This window comes from Anopheles stephensi, chromosome 3 (genome assembly GCF_013141755.1).
Source record: "Anopheles stephensi strain Indian chromosome 3, UCI_ANSTEP_V1.0, whole genome shotgun sequence".
NCBI lineage: Eukaryota > Metazoa > Arthropoda > Insecta > Diptera > Culicidae > Anopheles > Anopheles stephensi.
In genome coordinates this window covers 28,825,218-28,848,154 of record NC_050203.1, presented here as the reverse complement: position 1 = coordinate 28,848,154, position 22,937 = coordinate 28,825,218, and the positions used below count along the sequence as shown (strand labels likewise).

General features: G+C 47.1%; 1 protein-coding gene across 4 annotated transcripts in view; it reads left to right on the top strand.

Moving 5' to 3' along the window:
- Nucleotides 1-359: 359 nt before the first annotated feature.
- LOC118510168 (myb-like protein I) overlaps nt 360-22,937 on the top strand; it is a 118,690-nt gene continuing 96,112 nt past the window's right edge. The window contains exons 1-3 of one of the 4 annotated variants that reach the window (XM_036051680.1): nt 360-720; nt 2,088-2,527; nt 2,632-3,599. In XM_036051680.1, the coding sequence (XP_035907573.1) occupies nt 3,405-3,599 (195 nt within the window). In that variant the 5' untranslated portion in view covers nt 360-720; nt 2,088-2,527; nt 2,632-3,404. The remainder of the gene's footprint in view (nt 721-2,087; nt 2,528-2,631; nt 3,600-22,937) is intronic. The other 3 variants (XM_036051681.1, XM_036051679.1, XM_036051682.1) reach the window with 3 other exon arrangements.

Genomic DNA, 22,937 nt, shown 5'->3' with positions numbered 1-22,937 from the left:
AGTCAATAAGTGTAGTATTTTGTGGGAAAATCCTGTCCGATTCAAATTGTTTCGTTCCTCCACATCGGTGCCACTCACGACATTAGAGCTCTCAAACTCACGAAACCGAACGTCGTTTGTTGAACAGAAATTGCGTGCTCGTGTGGTGGATGCTGTTGCGCGGGTGGAGGCGCGCGGTCGTGGTGTTTTCAGCGATTCGCGTCAGCCAGACAGAGAGAGATTGAGCGTGAGCGTGCGATAGCATGAATGAGAGCCCACGGGCCGAACGTTCCGTATTGTGCAACGGTGTGCGTGAGTGGCGGTCCGAAAAACCCGAGCCCGAGTGCGAGCGAGTTGGCCGTCGCGAAACCGTCGAACGGAACGTTAGTCTGAAAACAACACTACCCAGGACGGACGCAAAAGCTGCGGAGGCCGTCAGAGTCAGAAGTCGATTTTGCATCTTAGTAGTAGCAGCAGACACATAGCACATAGCAAGGCATCGCAAAAATCGGACAAGTGTAGATTGAGTGTGCCGCAGCAAGTGAAGCAGTGAAGCTAGGCGAACCCGGCATATTTTGTGGTTTGTTTCGAGTGTTTGGCACGACACGCTTTTGCAAAACATTGGAAGCGCACACAAGAAGCATACACGCGCGTATCGTGACATGTCCTTGCTGCAAAAATTGTGCAATTTTTAGTCTGGAAATGTGAGCAGAGCCAAACGCTCCAGACACGTGAAAATAGGTGAATATTGGAAGCGTTGTGGAATAGCTGGTCGATCTGCTTGATCTAATGATGAGCGAGTGTCGGAAGTGTGATAGTGTTGAAGAGTTGGTCGAGATGTAATGCATGTAATCGGTGCAGTGAGTGAAGTGATGCATTTTTATCGAATCTGTTGTCGAAACTGCAATCGATCTGCGGAAGTTGCGGAGTGTTGGGATTTTTTGTCCCTTCAACAGTCCGAGTGTATACCACCCATCGACAATAGCCGGGACTTGTGAAATTCTAAACCCAAGAATCTGTTTGAAGATATTTTTTTTTGCCCGACTGTTCTACGTCCGTTCTTATCTTATCGAAGCAATTGTGAATTTTGCTGATTTTTTTTAAAGTTCGATAATTTTATGTTTCGTAGTCAGTTCCTCAACCTCCTTCGCAGGCAGAGACTGTTTGTCACCACCATCAACATGATGCGGCTGCATCCACCATTGCAAGGGGTGGTGGTGCATCATGATGCATTCGCTTGCAAAAAAGTAAAACCACTTGCACTTGCACTTTCGTGCGCTTTGGGGTTGAACCAGAGAGTGGCAACAGTTACAGCTAAAAGGGCTGTAAGGAGTAGGTACTCGAAGCAACAGATAAGATGCCCTTGCGGGTCGTTGTGATTTTTTTTTTTTACGTGCTAAAGGCTGTTTGCAAGTGAAGTGATGTTGAAGTTTTATTAGTACAAGTCGTTGATGGAGTTTGAATTTTGAGCTCGATTTTTTTTTTGTGTGAAGTTTCAATTATTTATTTTTATTTATTTATTAATCATGACGGCTTGAAGCCGTATTACCGAGAATTTTCAATAATCTTAAGGTTAATTTTTACATCCAAAAAGCATTTTTTTGAGCAATTTGGTATTTTTTTGTTAAATTTTTTGAATTAAAAAAATCTTGCAGTTGAGAGTGTTGGATTTTTTTTAAACAATTTTATGCAATTTTCAAAGTCCAAAATTTAAAATCTGACACATTAGTATAAATATCAAACAGATTTGAGGATCTCGCTCTTGGGACTTTGGCTGAGACATGAATTGATGTTGAGACTCTATACACGGAAGTAAACCCCTCGGTGCGTATACACTCTCCACAGAGTTCTTATCGCGTACCGCATGTCTAGACCAAGTAGGGCCCTGCCACATCTCACATTCTCCTGAAATGACTGACGAGCATCCCTTCCTGGTCGAGGTTCTGTTTCGAAAATCCGGAAGTCATGTGCGAACTCTGACTGCTCGCTCTACCTGTCATCGGTGTTTAGAGTAATTTCTGGAACTTCAGTACATACACCAAACGTTTTCAGATTTTCCAACGACACACACACATAAACCAGGCGCTTACTTTGAAGTTTCGATACAGTTTGATCCGGGACACGCGTGTATATTGATCGATTTGTGGTCGTTTCTCGTGGTGGCAGTGAGGTGACATTCAGTGACACGCAACCGATTAATGCATCATACCCGAAGTGCGATCGTACCTGTACGTGGGGTGGAAAAACACCGGAAAAGCGAGTAAAATGGTGAACTTGATTTATCACTCGACTTCGCATCCAGTGAGACGATCATTCCCAGTCCTGATGACAAGGTGCAATACGTAAATGCAACTCTGTGTCACCGGTGTGTGAGTGTGTGTGTGTGTGTTTTTCGGGACACACCATCTGCATCAATAAATCGTTCGAAAGTGATTTATAAGACGATTGACGTGGTTGGGTGGATTATCATTCGCCTCGACTCCATCAATCAAGTGCATCTGGTGTAGCGGACGACCCGAACTGGCTGGATGTGTTGGATTGTGTTTCTGTAAAGTGTTTGAAAGATTTATAAGAATTTTTCAATCGCAAAAGTGATTAAATGTGCTAAATAATAAAAGTTTTTCAATTTTCTCTCCTTCTCGAAAAAAAAAGTAATGCAGTTTTTATCAAGCGACAAACGTGCGGTGCTTGCAACGTGATACGTTACAACAGTGAGTTTCAATTATTTGGTTTTGTTGTGTGTGTGTGTGTGTGTCTAAAAAGTCCCAAACCAAACAAACCAACAACTGTCGTGCGTGTGTGTGAGTGTGTAAATTTACAACAAAAAAATGAAAACATCTCCCTTGAGGTGCGCGAGTGTATGCAACACGGCGAGAGCAAAAGATTAGAAGAGGGTGCCACACTTTCCAACCCCTTGGAAGGAAAACAACACACGCAAATTTGTAGTAAAAGTGTCAGTCGGTTTCGGTGGTTTACGATCGGCTTCAAGAGGATGATGCACTCGTCCTTATGTTTCCGGCAATCATAAAAGTACATCCGGTGCACATCCCTTAGCCGCTCTCGGTGCTAGTGATGGTCGTGTGCGTGAGTGAGTGATTCACACCTTCATATAGATCGCGATCACATTTCCCCTCCCTTATTGCCGAGTGTTCAACACGGTTTTTCACGGTGTTTTTTTTTATTTTTGAATGATCGATTGTTAAATCCCGGTACGTAGTTTTTGGTTGTTGCTTTGATCGTTAAAATTCGCGAGAGGAATAAAGTGTGAATAGAGTTGCCCAATCCTTCTGGTGCAATTAGTTTTGGTTTTTCTCCTCTCGTTGGTGCATCCCGTGGTGCTAGTGGTGCTTGTCGTCGTTGTGCAAAACGGGGAAACGGCGACGTGTGAATCGTCGTCGGTGCGCTCGTGCCCGGGCGCATTAGTGATGATACCCCAACACAATCAGGTGATCAACGCGTTGTCACAGCACGACAGCGAGATGGATACGGTGATGGTGCAGCAACAGCAGCTGCAGCAGCAGCAGCAGCAACAGTACGCCACCAACGCCGCCTCACCGCCCGTCTTCGGCTCCCAGATGGTGGATAAGAACTCCAGCACACCCTACACCGATGCAACGCAGGTGAGTGAACTTTGGGACAATCTACTGCCAAACAGGGGGTGAAAAAAAAACTGTGCCAAAAACAAAACCATGCTATTGATGCAGCTGCATTTTGGGGCTTGTGTTTATCTGTACAGCAACGCAAAAAATTGCATTCTCACCCCCTCCGGTCCCCGGGGGGTGGATGGGATTTGAGGGTGAGAAGGGTGATAAGGCAAATAGGCGAACCAATTTTATTTTTACGATCGATGGTTGGTGGTGTGGTTCGGTTTGCCCCGGTGGGAGATTGCTGTCGGTGCAGGCTTATCAGTGGCCTCCCCGACAGGCACGTAGACTGTTTGGTGCTAGCATGATGAATGTTTTTCTCCGCGCGAAACGTGTGGCATTGCAGCGGTTTGTGTCGTGTTTTTAAATACAAACGCTCGGAATTGGATTAGAAGTTAATTTTTTGACAGGATTTTTTGCCATCTCCAGCTGATTTCAATAACCAGCAAGACCTTTTAAGCAGTCAAAAATCTAAGCCTCCAAACGGCTGCCTCATTTAATTAATAGCACCATCACTAAGCCTCCAAGCCTTGCTTAGTAAAGGCAATGGATCCGGATGAAAATAGCAAAACAAAAAAAAAAAAACTCAGGAAAGGATAATCCGTTCGTTTCACACTAATACCCATCGGGATGAAGCAGCACCACACAAAAACCACAAACTCTCTCTAGCGAAAGGCCAGCGAAGAGTTGGGAAAGGAAAACAGAAAACCCACCACCACCGAGCGAGCCCCACAAATAAATCAAAGATGCCCGAAACACTGACTGGCACATAAATTCCAGCGAGAACAGGCGTACGCGCGCGCCCCAAAATAAGAATGCTAAAGGACGAACCTTTAGTAGTAGTTTTTTCCGCTTTTTTGCTGGCGTCCATTCGGTCGGTTGATCGTTTTGTCACACAGATTTTCCATTTTCCATCTCCCTAGCGTCCTCCTCGTCCACCTGCAGGTGGTGGAAACCATTGCTCATTTTTGGCCATTTTCTTTACCGAGTGAACCTCCCCGGTACCCTGGATGCCGGATGGAATCGATGGCCATAATTTATATCGTCTAGATTAAAACATAAATTTCCATATTATCTGCGGTTCTCGGGCGGAAAAACTGAGCGAGCGCCATGCCATGGCCGTTTTCTTGCACTCCCCGATGGACCGGCAGGAAAACGAGTGCAAAAGGACGGTGGTTTTTTTTTCTCGCTTCTTCTCTCGGTTTTCGCTTGTCTTTCTTCCGGTGTTGTCCATTCGCCGAGACACGTTCCTACCACCCCACGTGGGTTGACATTTTCCAACCAAGGCGCGCTTGGCAAGATTTTGCGTTAAAGTTTTCCTCCCTGCCCCCCGCATCGGTGGGCGCTGGGACTGGAAATGGAACAATGGGGTTTCTTTCGTTCTTTGGACACGCTTCGCGGATGGTTGTTGTGCAAATTCTTGTAGTTGTCGTCTTGCCACTGTGCAATAGGGGAAAGTTTTCGTCGCGTTCTATGAAATGGACACTTTACCTTTTCCTGCCTTTATTCTTGTGTGTGTGTGCGTGGGAAGAAAGCAGGAAGCTTTTATTGTAGCTTTACTTTGTCGTATTTTTCGAACCTTAGATTAAATCATATTTTCTTGGAAGGAAGCTGAAAAGCGTAAAACTAGTCACCATGCTAAGAATGATTCAGAGTTTCATTTTAAGAGCTCAAGAAACCTTTATCCTTAAATTGGAAAGCGTCCTCATTCAACATTCAACGCTTCAACCGGAAGTGAACCGTTGCGTTGGGTCAGGGAAAATTGACAATGAAAAGGGATCAGCTTCGCACGCCAATGTCACCTTTCCGTTCGACCGATCCAATTTAATTTTTAATCTTTATCCGGAGCACAAAAACACTCAAATACTCCCCCCCCTAGGAGGAAAAAAAAGAAGCAGAAAAATTAGAACAATCACAGAGCGCTAGTCTGTTTTCCAGTTTTCTTCCGAATTTTTTCTTTTTGTTGGGACCAAAAATTAGCATTCAACACCAACGTGCCTGCCGGACAGGATCCCGGATTCTTGCATTGCTTTTAAGATCTGACTGACGCTACGCTAATCATCTTCTTTGGGGCAGATTTAGCTTGTCGTTAAAGCATTATCTTGTCCTGTTTTTTTTTTCTCGGTCTCCATCTCCACATTTTTCCGGTCCACTCCAACCGATCCATTTTTTTGTTGTTGTTGGTTTGATGTTTTTGTTAATCATCAACCGCCCGATTCGCCGATTGGAGTCCAAAATATAATGTGCGGAAAATGCGTAATCCAACACCAGCTCGGTCTCGGTCAGCTATCTTTCCTTGGGCCAAGCTATCTTGGAGTTGGAGAATCACGACTCGTGTTTTTTCCCCAGCTATGTGTGTGTGTGTGTTTGGTCGCTAAATGGCAAGAAGATAGAATGAATTATTAAAACCGAATTAAGCGATGATGTATTTCTGCCCGCCACGGCTAGGCACGGCTCGGCTATCGAAAGGCGTCAGCAAGTTCCGCGACTCGTTATTAGACGTAGGTAGTTTGGGTGTCTTTTGCACTCCTAGCTCCTAGCTTCTTCTTGGCTTGGCTCGCTATTTTATCATTATCGTTTAGCCGTTGTGTACGGGCCAGGTTGGGCATATTCGTCGTTCGCCGAGTTTTGGGTGTCGTTAGTAATTTCTTCTTGCTTCTTACCATCGCTGGCCCGTTTGAAGATCCGGCGCTGGAGGATTGAAAAAAAAAACACTGTCTGGCGGATTTTTCCTGGCAAAGTGCAAAAATATTTCTCTTCCCCCCCTCCTCCCCCTCGACAGCCTCGCCGTCTTCCGTTGGCAATTTTCTCGCGGGGCGCCGTGCTGAAGAAGTGTTAATTGCTTGATAAATACGATCGTTTACCCGGTGGCGCTGGCCCCACACCGTGGAGTGTGCCAGATTGTGCCAAAATTATGCGCGAGCTCTAAAGAGCGTTTGTTTTCTTGACGCATTTCGTTGGGGGATTGGGGGTTTTTTTGTGTGCCTTCAGCACTGGTCTGTTTTTATGTGTGTGTGTTCGTGTGTCGCCTTGGTAGAAGCCCAACGTGGTTGATGCCTGCTTTTTTTTTGTTTTGTTGGTTTAGTTTGCTTCCCGTGTCCCCCGGGTTGGGCTGTGTGCGTCGCCGAGCTGAGGTGACGAACTGTCGAAATACCCTGCAAGGCTTCCGAAGGGTGAAAAACACCGAGGCAAACCATGGAAGCAGAAAAAAAACAGCCGAGATGCCTTGGAAAATGGCAAGAAACGGTGAGCGGAGAATGCCGTTCAAATATTATTCTTCTATGGAATATTTTTGGCCAGCAGCAAATAACACACCATCTGGAAGGTTGGAGGCAGAAAAATCTTCCAACTAGAGCCGCAAGAAGGGGGTTTGGCAAATTTTTCAGATCGTTTCGGCTGGCTCGGGCTCAATATCTCGTGCCAAGCGGGTGTTTTCCGGTTTTGGTTGACTTTTCGCCCCAGCCACTAGATTTCTGGGTTCCAAGTGCTTAGAAAGAGAGAAAGAGAGAGCGAGCGAGAAATGTTTGGAAGCATTTTTTGGGCTTTGTTGGAGGTTAGCTTTCCGGCAACAAGGAAAGGCTCGTAAGTAGGTGCGAACTAGGTTTTAGCTGTGGTGATGAAACGGACAGCTAACCCACCTGAGAGCAAAAATGGGCTTATTGCTCCTTTAGAATGATTTATCTGTTTATAGTGTAGAATAAAATATCATTCGTGTTGCTTTTCCGCGGCGTTGGTTGGCTGGTGTTGTTTTAAAATTGTTCAACAATAAGCTCGTAACGGACACAGTCTACCATTAAAAAAGGCGCATTAATAATAAACCAGACAGCTTAAATTACTTGCATCAAATATCTGGAGCTTTATAAGCGCTTTACCAAGTGTTTTTTTTCTATCCCCAAACCATGAGTCATGTCTCGGCGTTCGATTTCCTTACCCCGACGCAGTAGCTCTGTCACCGATGTCAACAAGCAGCCGACACAGCTCTGATAAATGGGTGAATAAAAACACAGGGCTTGTATATTGTGACCGTAGTAAATGAGTGATCGCAAAAACAATGTCTGTGTGTGTGTGCAGGAGACCTGATGTTGCGTCGAAGTATTTTTTTCTGTTCGTTCTTCCAACAAACAACGGCGCAAACAAGCGATGCAACACTGGTGCTGCTGCAATGGGAAGCGTGCTTGGGACGGACAGAAAACGTGATCAGCCCGACCGTACGTGACTGTATGATTTGCTGACCAGGTTTGCCCACCGCTCGGTGTGTGGAAAAACGGCGACAAAGTCCGGTGCACTGCTTTGGAACCCGAAAACCGATTAAGCATTGAAGGTGGAAGCGACCTGCAGCTCTGAATCATTCGCGTGGTGGGCTGTTTTTATTTTAGCCTGTTTAAATCCACGGCTAAATGCAAATATGGCTCCAAAAATTGCTGTCTGGGAAAGGGGAGGGCGTCAACGTTAACGACATCTCAACGGTGCCCTATTGTTGCCATAGCACTATCTTCAAGTTGACAGTACTTAGGGCTATGATATAATGTGTTGTTAGCATCCTCTCAGCCAGGTGACTGATAGGCGGGGACGGCACACTCTTATACTCACACGTGAACCATTGCCAGGGAGGATGCTCTAACCGTTCATCGAACTCCACCGGGTGAGCGGGACAGTCGCCTAGCCCCGGTGCAAATGGGCCAGGTCTCAAGTGTTCAAGTCCAAGGTGCTTGAGCTTGATAAGCTCCGGGGGAGCTCCAGGCTTTGGAGAGGATGGCAGGCGACAGTTTAGGCGTTAAGTCGTTGTCCAAACAGGTCAACGAGACAACCTAGGGCTGCCCAGTTTGTTTGTGCATCTCTCGCTTATATATACACACACAGGATTCTGAGGGATAGGACGCCATTCCTCAAGGTAGACACAATTCCGGAAGAGCAAAGCTTCGCCATAAGGTGCAGTTGTTTACGACTCGTCTCGTCGAGCTGGACAGATAGAACGAGAGAGCTAGAGAGCACCAGGAGAACAAAAAAAAAAACCCGGCCAAGATCTTGTCGTTATCGGGGCAGTTGTTGTTTTGATGGCACTTGGGCTTTTGGAGTGCCTAAGTACACTTTACAACGTTCGCTTCCTCTGCGACTGCGGCTCGGTTTCCATCGCAGGCAGACATTTAGACGACTTCTTGACAGCACCGGCAAGCCTTGCGCACTTGTTTCCCCACACACCCCGCCGGTGCTCGATTGTGGAAGGCCGTAAAAGAGGTGGATACGTCCTGCCGCGCCCGCCATCGGGATATTTTTATTCTTTAGCACCTTCGCTTTCGACCACTTTCTCCACCTTTCACCGCCGCCGCGAATCTATATGGCTGTGTGCTCCATGCTCCACGTGCCGGACAACTTACCCGGCGTACGGTTGTCAGAAGGGGATGTGATGTAACCTACTCAGGCACAGGCAGGCAAGCATTGCCGGCGTGATTGCCGGATGGTCGGTTGACTTTTACTGTTTGCCGGGCTGTTTGGAGTGAGCGGGCGAGGTTTTTTCAAGTTTACCCGACACGCGCGCATCCAAGTGCAACGATTCGCTGGTTGGGGTTTCTGCCGGCCGGTGGTGTTTTGAACTTTTCGAGCCCCAGCTTCAAGTTGCTGTGGGGAAGCGAGTTTTTCTTGCCCTGGATGACTCAGAGCTCAGCGTACAGGAGCGAGAGGGAGAGAGAGACAGCGACGGCGACTCGCGAATTCGATTAGAATTAGTTAGAATGTTTTACGAGTGCCACTTTGGAAGGCACTGGAATGCACCGGTATGATGTAAGGCGTTAGCAAAACGCGCCTATAAGTCTCGCCCGCTGCTTCTAGTCTAGCTCTGGAATGGGAAAGGTTAATTTCACTAGGCACCTCTGTGTGTGTGCCCCACTAACACTGGACGGGGATTGATTTGTTAGGTGTTTTAAGGTTTAGTTTTACTGTGCCTTTGCCTTATCTGGACGGTGCGTGTGAGCGAGTGTTTTGATGGGTGAAATTGAGAATTCTAGGACACCAGGGAAACGGGATCGGGTCGCCGGATCAATCGGACACCGTCCACGCGTATCGGAAATGCAGCACGCAAGTGTTGTGCACAGACGCGTTCTAAAGGCTTGACGCACGGTTTAACGGCTTTCGCCCGTACCGCGTTCTAAGCGGAGGTTGCATTTGCTATGCCGCTTGCAGTTGGGGTTTTTTTTTTCTTACTTGTGTTCGCTAGCCTGCGCAAAGGTGCAACAGCTAAACTTAGCAGTTGTTAATTAAAAATGCACCTAGCTCAAAAGGGGGCGCGGCTGTTGAAATTAAATTGAGTAACGCAAATAGAGAATCATTTCACAGCGCGCGATGCACCGGAAGGCCACACATTTCTGCTGACATCAATTGAATGCGTCACGTCGGGTGGCAAATGGGGGGGAGAAATGAAGAAGCAGAAGCTAAAATAAGCAAACGCTCTAATAGGTGTTGCTACGTCGGGCTGATTGTCGGTACCAGGGTTTTCGATGAATTTCGCGCCCGTCGTCATTAGGGGGCCTTGTAATAACAACTCCCTGAGTTGAGTCGTTTATGAGCCTTCTATTTTGGGGTGGTCAGTGGTTGGAGAACTTCGGTTCCGTTAATAGGTTTAGGTGGTTAGTGGGTTTTTACCAAGTCGAGCTGTAATGTTCTTAAAATTATCCACGCGAGCTCATGTGTTGCGAGCGCATGGATTTCGGAATGAAGGAGTTGGCAGGCGTCAAGGAGGGATGACCGCGGCGGAAGTAGAAGAGAGGATAGAACAAGGCACAGAATAGAATTAAACCAAAAGTAAGAATCCAGTTATAGTATCTCTAGTTGCAAGTCCTTGCATTAAATATTATCGCCCCGCGAGCACCACGACGCCCTCTAAACGCCTTCAGATGCACCCTTGCATTATACCATGATTGGTAAAATGATGGCAGTTTGCTCATCTGACACTTGCTTACGATGGCCAAACCCCCCACCCCACTAAGCGTTATCCTTCACCCCATTCCCATACACGCTCTGGTGATCTTTGTCCTTCCGGCTTGTTCTCCCACTGGTGATCTTCTTCCCGCCGAGGCCTAGACAAACAAATCGTCCCCACAAGTTGGTTTCCGCCTGTACTCGCGTGACTAACACAATACAAATCGTTTCAACGCCTTCCCGACATCGGCCGACATCGTTGCGCACTGCTTGAAGACGCGATTCTTAGAAGCATCCCCATACGCGGGAAGTAGCAAACACAAAAAAGAATAAAATAAAAACACCCCTTGGTGACACTGATAGTTGTGCGACTGCACAAGCTGCAAGGGAGGCCGACACACACACACACACACACACACAACTAGCCCTGCGCTCTTTCAATTGCAATTTGCACGGGTGCTGCACGATTGAGGGATTGTTTACACAAAACAAATCAACGATAATTTAGTTACACGTTAATGTCATCAGGGTCGCCGTTGATGCCCGGCTAGTCCGGGCGCGCGTCCTAACGGGGTGGACTAGCGAGCAGGCACACACACACACGCGCGCGCTTTTCTGCAGAGATAGATTGGGTGTTTATGTGTTCTAGATTCGCGCGCTGAGGGTGGGAAATAAAATGGATTCGCTCCGAATTGGTCGTCCGTCAGCAGCGCCAATTGCGTACTAGGTTACCGGTTGCATCTATCGTCTAGTAACGGCTGGCAGGGGTGATCGTAAAATCTCGGGCTGTTGGGGATGGGATTTCGATCTTGACAATGGGATAATCAGGGCAAGTGTTCTGCGTCTCTAAGGGTTTTTTTAGAATTGTGAGCAAACACACTGGCCTCAAAATTGAGGTCCTCTTATGACCTAATAATTCCACGTAAGAAATTGAGAAGCTCACTATTGTTCCCGTGAGCGGTTCTGTCTCCCCAGTTCCCGAACAACCTGTTAACCAGTTATGATTCCAGGAAGACGGCACACGCACCTTTTTAAAGGACGCTTTACCGTTTAATTAAATAAGTGTGGATTAAATTCACCTCACTGGGCGAACCACTGAGCCACCGGGGGGAATAGCCCACCAGATTAAAGCCATATTTCGCAAAACTGGTTCGCCACTGGACGGATGCTGCTTATTAAATCGGGCCCCCCAGACGGGGGAGTGGGAAAAAGATTTCATAGCGTAACGCGGCAAAACTAGGCAAAGTACCCAAATCCAAACACGAAATTTGAAGCTTCTCGTGAGCAGCCGGCAAGAATACTGGTTTCGATGATGGAATTTAATTAAATGATGAAATTTGAAAACTTTCCTACGCCTCATGGCCATCATCGCCGCCATCATGACCGGCGTGTTCCGGAAGCCCTCGATTAGGGGTGGCTGGAGATCGGGCTAGCTTGAAGCTTGAAGATTCATTCCGGCCGCATTCGTTGATAAAGTCACCACCGGCGCGAACCTGGTCGGTTTAATCAATGCCCGGAAGCGTTATTGAGATATTAAAGCACACAGAGATTTAGGAAAAAAGCACATCGGTTTCTAGTTAAACCTCTTTTCATTTCGAGGATGGGCTGGTGGTGGAGTTTTGGCTTCAGCAAGCCTGTTTAAATTTGAGCGACGCACGGCCATTTCCATTACCCGGTGCAAGACTCCAGCAAAATTTGCCGCCGCCCAGTTATTTACGCAACAAATATCTCCCACTGCTCGACACTTCTTGCGGCTTCGGCACAATATTGGATTAGCGTTGGATTTTGGAGCCAGAGAAACAGGCGGAACCCTTTTGTCCTTTATCGTACCGACCACCCGAACTCTGGCGTGAGGGCTCTAACCTGCTAGCATTTGGCGAGGCAACAACCCGGCAATCCGAAAAGACTTTCGGTGCGTAACGAAATTAGAATACCAGCAGCAGTGAAGGATTCCGGTGGCGGAAAGGAAAGCGTTGCGCTGGATAATCGTACTTTCTCTTTTCCCCCAAAATGGGATAAAATCGGAAAACTTGAATTAATCCTCGCAAAGAGGATCAATGGCGTATCTTGCGTTCACGATCACAATTTCGCAGCCGGACGGACGACCCGGTGTTGCGTGTTGATTATTTATTTTCTTACCTTTTCCGAAGAAAGTTTTTTTTTCGGAACCGCTTTTCGCGCAACAAATCAACTTCCGGGATTATGCATTAAGCATTGTGTTTGGGGGAAATTTCGGCGGGGAAAAACTGTCAGCACACGGTAATCACGTCACACTGTGAGCTGTGCCATTTGCAGCCTGGTGAATGATGAATGAGGAAGGAAAAAAGTTGGACGAGCACGTTACAGTTTGTTACTTGGGGATGAGATATTAGGAGAAAGCTAATTTTGAATGTTTCATCACTGTTATAAATGCATCACAAAGCGTCCCTTCCGGAATTTTCCTCTTTCTTGGGGCTTCCTTAAAATCAATACTTAAAATAAAAATGAAATATTAACTAAATTCACTTCAATTTACATAACGATTTCGGTAGTGAAAATTATGACTATGATTTCACAGTCATTTCCAAACCAGATGGAAACCGTCTACCGCTTCTCCATGCTGTGCTTTATTTGCTCTGCATCCAATGCTGCCATCCTCATCTTCTGCTACTATCCTTCTTCGGGATCCCTGGCAAAGGAAAAAAAGAAACGAGCAAAATCCTCGCGCCACCCGGCTTCTGGATGTGCCAGGCCTGTCAGTTGGATTTTCCTTCATTCGTATTAGATTACACTTTTCCGAAATTGAAATCCGTCTGATGAAGATGACGGGCGCTGCGTGCTGCGAATGATAATAAAGCTTCATCTCGGCGCGCCCGGGTCGATTTCCTTCCGATTTTCGGAGGCAAGCACCGTTGGCAGGGGACCGTTTCGTTTCATAACTCAGCGCCACATCGTTTCGGGAGAAGGGAAAAATAGGGAGAACAGACCAGGAGCTTTAGAGTTTTTGTTTCGCAATTAGGTTTTCTTCGGCACTGTGGAAGGTAATCCTGCTCCGGGGTCGTCCCGGTTCCAGCCATCCTAAGCCATCGCAGCTTGACCACTTTGCGGTCGTAATTTGGTTGTAATTAATTGAATAATTCCTCATCGCTTCATCGTTTATCCTTGCTGCCCGTCGAGAGGCAGCGCTACCCGCGGGAAAGCGCGTGTGCCACCACACATACATGGCCCGGTCCGTCCCTTCTGTGTTTGACTTCAGCTGCTAGCCTGACTGACTGCCGGCCTGCCGGCCGGCCCGTTTCCCGCTTTCTAGCGTCCTCCCAGCCGTTGGCGTCCGTCATATCCGGAAAACCCGGTGCGTGATTCGATTAAGATGGCCGACTGTGTGTGCGCCCAAGTGTGTGTGTGTGTGCGCGAGGGCATCCACCAATGCTGCGGAATAATAATAATTTAACAACATGCAACCTATCCTTCGGTTCCCGTACTCCCATCCTCAAGTCGTTGCCATCCACGCCTGACCCACGCCTGACGATGATTGACCGCCGGATAATTTATTATCGGGTGCGTGCGTGACGCTAGAGCGAGGCATCCCTGCGGTGCGGGCAGCCGAAAGAGCCGACTGTCGATGTGCAGCAGAAAGGTGTGCAGCTGAAGGGCGCCAAGCCGTGCCAGCCGTGTGTCTAATAAGCGGCGAGTGACCTTGCGCGGCCAGAAGAGTGTGGCGTGACTGGAGAAAAAAGAACGGAGATTTGGTTGGCACACATCGCAAACACCCGGTGAAAGAGTCCGGGAAAATCAGGGGGTAAAACGGGATAAACGATGAAATGGGGTATGAAATCTACGCATGAAAAGCGATGTTAGGAAGAAGCAGGAAAAATAGGATAAAGAAAAGATTGGGTATGCTGGAACTGGTGATCACTGGTTTGGTAGGAAAAGCCTCTGGATTCGGGTTAGATGAAATTGGTAAGCCAATTTAAATTTTCAATTTTTTTCAAATTATTTGGACTCAAATGAATGTTTTAATTATTTTTTAAAATATAAGATAAGTTTTTTTACCTCTACATTTAAAGTTTTTTCATCAAATTTCCGGTAAAAAAGTTTACTAAGGAAAAATTTAAAACTCACCCTAGCAAAAATGGAGACGCCTGGTAGGTATTAAAGCTTGACCGTATAAAGTTGTTGCAGCGAACGCAAATCGTCCGGTTGGGAATTAATAAAACCGGGATACTCACTCCCTTTTTTTCTCTTCATGTTCTTGCACTTACAAACTTCACTTGCTGGCCAACCAATTTCCGGACCCAGCAAAACCTCCCTTTCCCCCAGTGAAGTTGGAGTGATGAAAAATTGGCATACGCAATTTATCGCATTAATGCCGGTCCAGGGGAGGAGTAGTAGAGGGAGGGCCCCAAACTCCTTGCGAGAAATCTGAATAATCATCATTAATCTTCCTCATCGACATCCTTCAAGCGTAGCCCAAGGGGGAACCGGAAGAGCAGCAAACAAAAAAGGGGCATCTCATCCCAGCACAACAACTGTTTCGATCGTGATTGTGCCGATTTTCCGTGCTTCCGGTACTTGTTTTCTTTTGCGCGGTAGAATTGACTGCAGAAAATATAATATCTTTTGCTGTTAAATTTTCCTTCCTTTTCCCTTCGCTATTGCCCTTTTGATATGCACGCACTCGGTCGATTATTTTTTCCCGTGCTCCATTTTTTTCCGTGCTGCTCAAGTTAAAGTTCTTCCCGTTCCATTTTGGAAGCTTTCGGCATGAATTTGTTCTCATCAAGAAATTCCTTGCCGGCTGCCGGAACGGTCGAAATGGCTTTGAAGAACTGATTTTCTCAACCCCCCCCTACCACAGCGACTTCCGGGTTTGGGGCAAAGCAAAAGCAATAAAATCCCATCCATAAAGACGACGCCAGGGTGACGATGGAGATGTCCTCTGCACGGTTTATGGTTTGTTAATTTTTCTTCACGTTGTGCATCATTTTTGTGGGGCCTCTCCTTATCAATCGGCACACGGAGGCTGCGAGAGAGAGAGAGAGAGAAAAAGGGAGTTTGGTCAGCGAAATGGTATTGTCTTTTTGGCTGTGCGATAAGAAAGATCCCACTAAGCTGGATGCTGCTGAACGTTGAAGTCCCGACAGATGGTTGGAACGGAAACAGTAAAAGAACATTTTGACGTTCCGATGCACGTACGACGAAGTAGCAGTAGGATTGATTGCGATCCTTCACATTCGGTCGTGAAAAGAGGTAGAACCAAACCCATAGCAAAAGGATCTCCTCAGTCGTGCTCTTCGAAAAAGAAAGCCTCAAGAATAGACGAAAATAAACCACTCGGCGAAACACCCATCGCAATAAAACATTTTCATCCATTTTTATTTTTTAACGATGAACTGAAAGGACTCCAGGATTTTTGCGATGTGTGTGTGTGTGTGTGTGTGTGTGTGTGTGTGTGCTTTTCTTCTTTTAATGCTACCAAATCAAACCGTGCTCCCGTGCCGCTTTTGAATGCTTATGATGCCGTATCGTGAACCGAGCCGGGAAGTATCGGCCGCCCTTAGCGCCGTTGTTGGTTCATCGATTTAACCTGTGCCGTTTCAACCGATGTCGGGTGCAAAGCTGGAAAGTGGGAGGAAGAAAAGCGTGGAAAAGCTGTGCTATGCTTGTCTCCGGTGTTTTATTTTTTTCCCGCTATTCTTCTGATTTTTTATTCGCTTGGAAAACCCCGGCTTCAAGTACTGGTTTGGAACTTGTTCACATAATAACGAACGGACGCGCGCCCAACGGGGCTGGCCGGGCAAGAGGTGTAGAAATTCGAATTTTCATTTGAAAGTAAAATAAAATTGGCCATAAAAATGAAATAAAAATGTGCCCGTGTCGTGAAAAAAGAAAAACCCGGAAAGGTTGAAGAAATGAGGAGCAAAACAAAAACTTCGGAAAGAAATTTGGAATCGCAAACCGGGACAGCTCAACATCCCAAGGATTAGATCGTGGATTCGGGAAGGCAGGCAGCTGGGGCGGACATTCCCGGTTGTCCCGGTGTGGTCTAAGGTCGAAGGGGAAAATGGAAAATCCTATTTGAGTTTATCGCTTTCCTCCGCCGGTGCTCCACGTTGGTGAGCGAAAAGCGAACCATTTTTGCCGACCAGTTTTGCCCCTTTTTTCCGTGAGCTCGTTGCTCGGAAAACAAAAACAAAAAAACAAAATCAAATGGTTTAAGCAAATGAAGGACAGTAAGTCGACGGCTGGCTGGCAGGCTGGCCAACACATCCAAAACCGGAAAAGCCGATGGGTGCACCGGGGCGGGAAAATGTATGGTTAATTTAATTTCGTTTGATTTTTCTCTCATTCGAACGCGGTTCGGCTCGGGGTGGGTTTTGCGCCTTGAAAATTCCTGTGCAAAGCATTTTCGGAACGATTGGGTGGACGCGAGACAGAAAGGATGGGGTTTCCCTTTGCAGAAGAACCATTTGAAGTGAGCGTGTCGAATGTTCGTTCGTTCGTTTGTTTTCCTCGCGTTGTTTTTGCTGATCCTTCTCGCCATGGAATCCATCCCAATGTGCTTAAGCACTTCGGATTGGCCTTTTCCGGTTCTGCGCCACAGAGTTTAGGAAGGAATTTTAAGGAACCGAGGAAAAAAAAGAGAGAAAAAAAATCCTTCCCCTGTCCCCCGAAACTCCCAAGCGAACGGAACAGCGTGAAACGAAATGCGGGAAAGCCGTGAAACGTATTAAAAATGCAATTTCGAATTATATTCCCGATATAGCCGAGTTTAATTTCAACGATCGTAAACACCAATTTCTGCCTCTGCTGCTGCTTCCGGAACTTCCGGCGGCAAAAAAAAAACTCCCCGAACGTGGCGTGTTGTAACGTGTCGGCAAAGAAAAAGAAATCGGAGGGCAGTGAGTGTTTTTATTTAAATCATACCGGATGCATAAAAAGACATTTCATTTGCTGCCTTTTTTGCCCGCGCCCGTTCGAGGCGCGAGAAAGCTGAACGATTTATTTTTATTAGGCGAAAAGAAAACGATATTCGTACCGCTACCGTTTCACGTGGGTGATACCAGGGTTCACAGCATATCCAGATTCACCAGAACGCAGAAGTGTTTGTTGCTAGATGCTTTGCACGGGTTTCCGAACAGTCAGGTGGAGTTGAAGCTCAAATATATGAAGCTTTTGGGGGGGAACAAAAAGTAAACGAAACAGATACTAAAAATGATTGAAATCTCCTTTTGCAAGCACGCCAAAGACACGGAAAGGACATGGACAGCTCACCGAGAAAAAGCCGGGAAGGAACGGCAAAGACTTTTTGTATCTATTTTCCTTCCCGTTTCTTTCGTTTACCGTACTTGGGGCGAACAATAAACACTCCATCATATCGGTTTTTATTTGAAGGCTAGGCTTTCTGTGTGTGTGTGTGCACATTGCTTGGCAGGAATAATCGGAAAAGCAGCTGTCCATCTCGGGAGCGGGTTTTCTGCCTTTTTCCGAGAAAATCAGAACGAATTCTTCTCAGCTCCCCAGATTCCCAGCCGGCGCTTTCACTTTCGATGATGTGTGCCATAATCAAAGCACACGGGAAAAAATATGAAACAAATCAACCGACAACATCTGACGTGACGTGGACATTTTTTTTTTGACGTGGGGGAAGGAAAATCCAAGGAGGGATGGGCACGCTTCAGTCAGCGATCCGGAAAAGCCGCTTACCCCGGACGGCAGGCGTGATCGATTGTGAGTGAAACTATGCGGCCCGGACTTGGAAGAGTGTAGAAAAAATTGCTTTTCTCGCAGTTTTCACTCTCTCTCTGTCTTTCACCCCCAAAAATTTAGGGTGGGTGTAGAAAGGTCGAAATAAACATATTCCCATTCCTGAGTTCGGCGCATGGTTTTATCACACGCTGAATTTGTCATTTTCCATAGACTAGAGGTCCTCCAGAACGGGTCGTCTCCTGTATCTAGACTCCTATCTGCTTGTGACGATTTGTTCCATTTATTGGATCAATAGTGAAGCTGACAGAGAGAGAGAGAGAGAGAGAGAGAGAGGGTGTTGGTGGAAAATGGAGGGCAGTAAAGAAGCGAAATGACTTCTTATTTCCACAAGGTGACTGTGAAGAGCCGGCCCGGGCCGATGAAACCGATGCCGGCTGATAGCGCCCAGACATGAAGGCATCGTGAGGCATGCTTGAGTAAATAGTAATAAATTTTTGCGTTTCCCCTTGGGTGGTGAAGAAGGGGGGGGGGGGAAAGGGGGGATACCGAATACCGAAAGACGATGCACACCTCCAACTCGGTGTGCCGTGTTCATACAAGCCCTCACTCTCTCTGTGTCTCTGTGTTTCTTCGGACGATGAAAAGTTCCTCCGCGTACGGTGGAAAACTTAAGCCCGGGAAAATTTCGTGCAGTTTGTTTTCCGTGTGTTTACTCTCGCCTTGCCTGATCCCCCCCCCCCCAACAACAACAACAGCTACGGTGACATACAACGTGACGATTTCACCTTGTGATGGTGATGATCAAGATACGGAGGAGTGCCACCACCGGAAGGAATTTTCTCATCACGGTTGGGAAAAATAAAATCGAAACACTTTCATAATTTGTTTTCTGTACCCTCCTCTCTCTCCGTCGCCCTATCGGAACGAAGGGTTGAAGTTTTTCGGTCGGAAGCCTGGAAATCCAGAGAGTTCCTGAGCTGATCCTGAGGTGAGAATTTGGAGTAGTGTCGGACGAAACGAGAGAGAGAGAGAGCTTGGAAGGACGTGATCCTTACACTTCTTGAAGCAAATATCCTACGATTGCAGGGCATAGATGCAAGGAAGGGTGAGTGGCATAAGTGGAGATCGAGCAATGAAAAAAAAATCGACAATTCCTTATACCTTCTGGACTTCTGGGCGGGAGGAATTGCAACCGAACGCCGGGAGGAAAGTTTACAAATTACAGCGAAAACTTTTGCTTCTGCTCAATATTGCTGCTTAATCCGTTCAGTGTTTCACACGCGCCAACACACGATCATCGAACGGTATGCCTTCGCGACGAAATAGTGCCAAACGGAAGGAGGAACAACATCGAACCCCCATCCCCAGAAGCACATCGTTTGCATGCCATGGATCATTCAATCATGCCCGAACCGGAGTGCTCCGGAGGGTGGTTCAATGTTTGTGTGCTGCCTCGCCAAAACAAAAGCCTTTCCCAAAAAAAAAAAAATCAAACGAAGTCCTTGTACTCCAGAGAACCCGACACTAAAACTTTCTTCCACCGGCAAGCGATCGAAGTCCCGGAATGGAGTTTCCTCCAGTTCGTCAGTTATTCGGGAATGGGGAGTCGAAGGACAGGAGAGAGCGAGTGAAGGGAGAAAATAAAATTGAAAACATAAAGTAGAAACAAACTCGCAAAACTGAAGGGAAAACCCCCTGAGAACGCTCACCGAGGACACCACACCATCCTAAGGACACACTAACACGTAACGGGGTACCATAAAAGATAATGAAGAAAAATAAAATAGTCGACCAACGGTAGGGTGAATCGGTGAAAGGCAGGGAAAGGGAGAGAAAGCCAAACGTTGGGTAGTTGGGAAAAGTTTTTCATATTTTCCGATTTTCCCATCGATTAACGGAGACCGATGCGTACTGCTCCGGGTAGCTCCGTGTACGGGTAAGGTGCCCCCAGAACACGACCCGATAGTTTCGGTTGCAGGCGAGTAAAAAGCAAATAAAAAAAAGAAGTGACATAAAATTGTTGCCGTCCCTGGAATGCCCGTGCTGCCCGTGTCGTGTAGGCGTTGAGCGACGTTCAGGAAATCAGGATCGACTTTTTCCACGAACTTTCACGGCATCAATCGTGCCGGCGAAAGTTTTGCCTATTTGCCGTTAAGGCTTCCTTTACCTCGTCACCAACGCTGGTGCGGGGGGTTTTCTGTCCTGGAGAACACCAAACGGGCCACCACCACCCGCAAAACCGATACAAACCGGAAACGACGACCCCTTTTTTTTCTTCGTCGATATCAGCGAGATAACGGCGAGAATGGAACGGGAACGAAATTAGGTTTTTGCTTTTGCGCCCTGGCGTAGGCATTGGGTGGAAGGGTTGGCAGGCGGCGGCGGCGGCCGGGTGACGACTTTGGCCACGATTGTTGACATCATTGACATGATATTTTGCTGCCGCAGCAGTGTCGTAGCTGGTGGAGAAGGTACGCTGCTAGGGGTTTGCCGCTGCCTTTTGCTGGTGGAGTTGGTTTTCTTTTGCAAACACGCAGAAGAAAAGTGAAAGGATTTTTCCGCTTTCCGATGAATGTTTCGGAAACGAGAACACACGCACGCTAGAGCAATTGGTTAGTTTGGGTCTGTGTTTGTGTGCCCATGGTGTAGCATATTCCACACATCCTCTTTCTTGACAGCCAGTCGAATTTTGACACAGCTCGGGAAATTGACGAAAAGAGGTAAAGAAAAACAGACAACCCCTCTGCTTGATATGGATGGGGAGTGGGGAGGAGGCGATGGGGGGGGGGGGAAGCATAACAGGGACACAAAATCAATACAACACAGTTCTGGTGCCATCCAGACTCGGCAGAAAACAGCTGAAGGCTAGAAGGAAATTGTGGCCCCCCCGGCCGATCCGTCGGTGTAAAGTAGAGTGTCCGGATGCCGCTCTTCCTTTGGATTTCCCTATTTTTCCCACTCACATGAAAGTGAGTGGATAAGCATTCGCTTCAGGCATGGCATTCGGAGAGCATGATATGTTTAGCTGTTGTTGTTATTGTTAAAGAGCAAAGGGACGCATATAATTTTTCACTTGTCTCCTATCCCCGGTGGAATCGGCATGGAACCGAAAAAAAAGGCAACCTTTACTCCCCGATTCCCAACCGCTGGCGTGCGCTGGCGTGAGCGGTGAGAAAATAAAATGAGAAAATATGTATATTTTTGTTTTTACTTCCCCGCCCTCAACTCAACGTCTCGGAAGGAAGGGGGGGGGGTGTTTAGGGGCTGATGGAGGGTAAAGGAAGGAGGGGGGATGTTGAACGTAAGGTTATGTGAAATCAAACGGGTTAACCGAAAAGTAATTGCAAAACGAACCCGATTGAAATGTTTTGTGCCGAGTGCCGCAAGGAACAGATAGCTTTACAGGGTTTTCCAGCTCCGAAACTGGGGTCCTTCCGAGGCTTCTTTAGAATGTTTGGTACATGGCAAATGACTTGAAGAAACCTCTGGTGTTATAGGGAGTTGCTCTAGAAAATCCGAATCCAGACACCCGGAAATCATGTATGTCCTGACATACTTCAAAGATAATTAAGTTTAATTCTCCAATGAATCATTCCTGAATAATCGGAACTTTAAACTAGGTGATGAAATGCTTCACGCTTATCATCATATATAACTTCCTTCACGAAACAAGCAAGACCAATGGTGTTCAATCTATTATATTGTTTGTACGGACAATGTTGTGTTACTTGGCGTATAATTGTTCACCCCAAAAACCCTTTCTGTTCTATTTTCCGTTCGCTTGCCTGAATTTCGTTTGCGCCGACTACACTTTTCCTAGGGAAGTAAAGGATGGCACTTATGTGTCCACCGAGCGGGTCCTTCCCATCCCTTGTAAACTAAACCTCACCCGGCCTCAGACAGCAAGGGCAAACCCGAGCAGGGCACAAAATAACTGGAACAAAAGTATAGAAGCAGAACCCTCCCGAATAGAGGAGCAGGGAGAAGCACCATTTGCCGTATCTCAACAAACACCAGCACCGAGTCACCACCGGCGGCCGACTTGCATTCGGGGGGGGGGAGTGATATTCCAATCGCATGGAAGGGCAAATATTTGTTCTAGCATTCAGTTCTAGCGCTCCTGCCTCGTTCTCGTTATCTCTCTTCACCTCTGTTTATCTTCCTCTGGGTTTTTTTTGCGCGTGTGTGTGTGTGTGGAGTCCTGGAGGATTCAAAGAGCCCGTGAGCTGACAGAGGGATGGAACTTTTTCGCTAGCTTTCATTATTGTTTGAAGCATATCCAAACTCGTGTGTGTGTGTTTGTTTGAGAGTATGTGGAACATACATATATCCTTTCCAGCCACACACTCACACTCATGCATGGTGCCTCGACACGGGTTTAAGCGTACGGGTAAAGTCATGAAATCCAACTTCCTTTCACTTCGTGTGTGTGTGCTGTGGCAGAGGGTAAGAGTTAGGGCTTAGGAAAAACATTCAATCCTTCTGCTTCCGGTATGACACCGCACGGTTTGCGCGCAGAAGAAGACGACCCGGCAGCAACATTGTCTTTCGCAAAACCCCCTCGAATGTGCGACCCCATTTTCCGTGACCCGTTCGTGGCCCAGGGAGGGGACTGGAAGTGGCCGGCGCGAAAAGGGGCAAGTCATCGTTTGGGGTGAATATATGAAAATCGGAATGTTATTCTTCCGGGTTCGTCGGTTCCGGGCGCGAAGC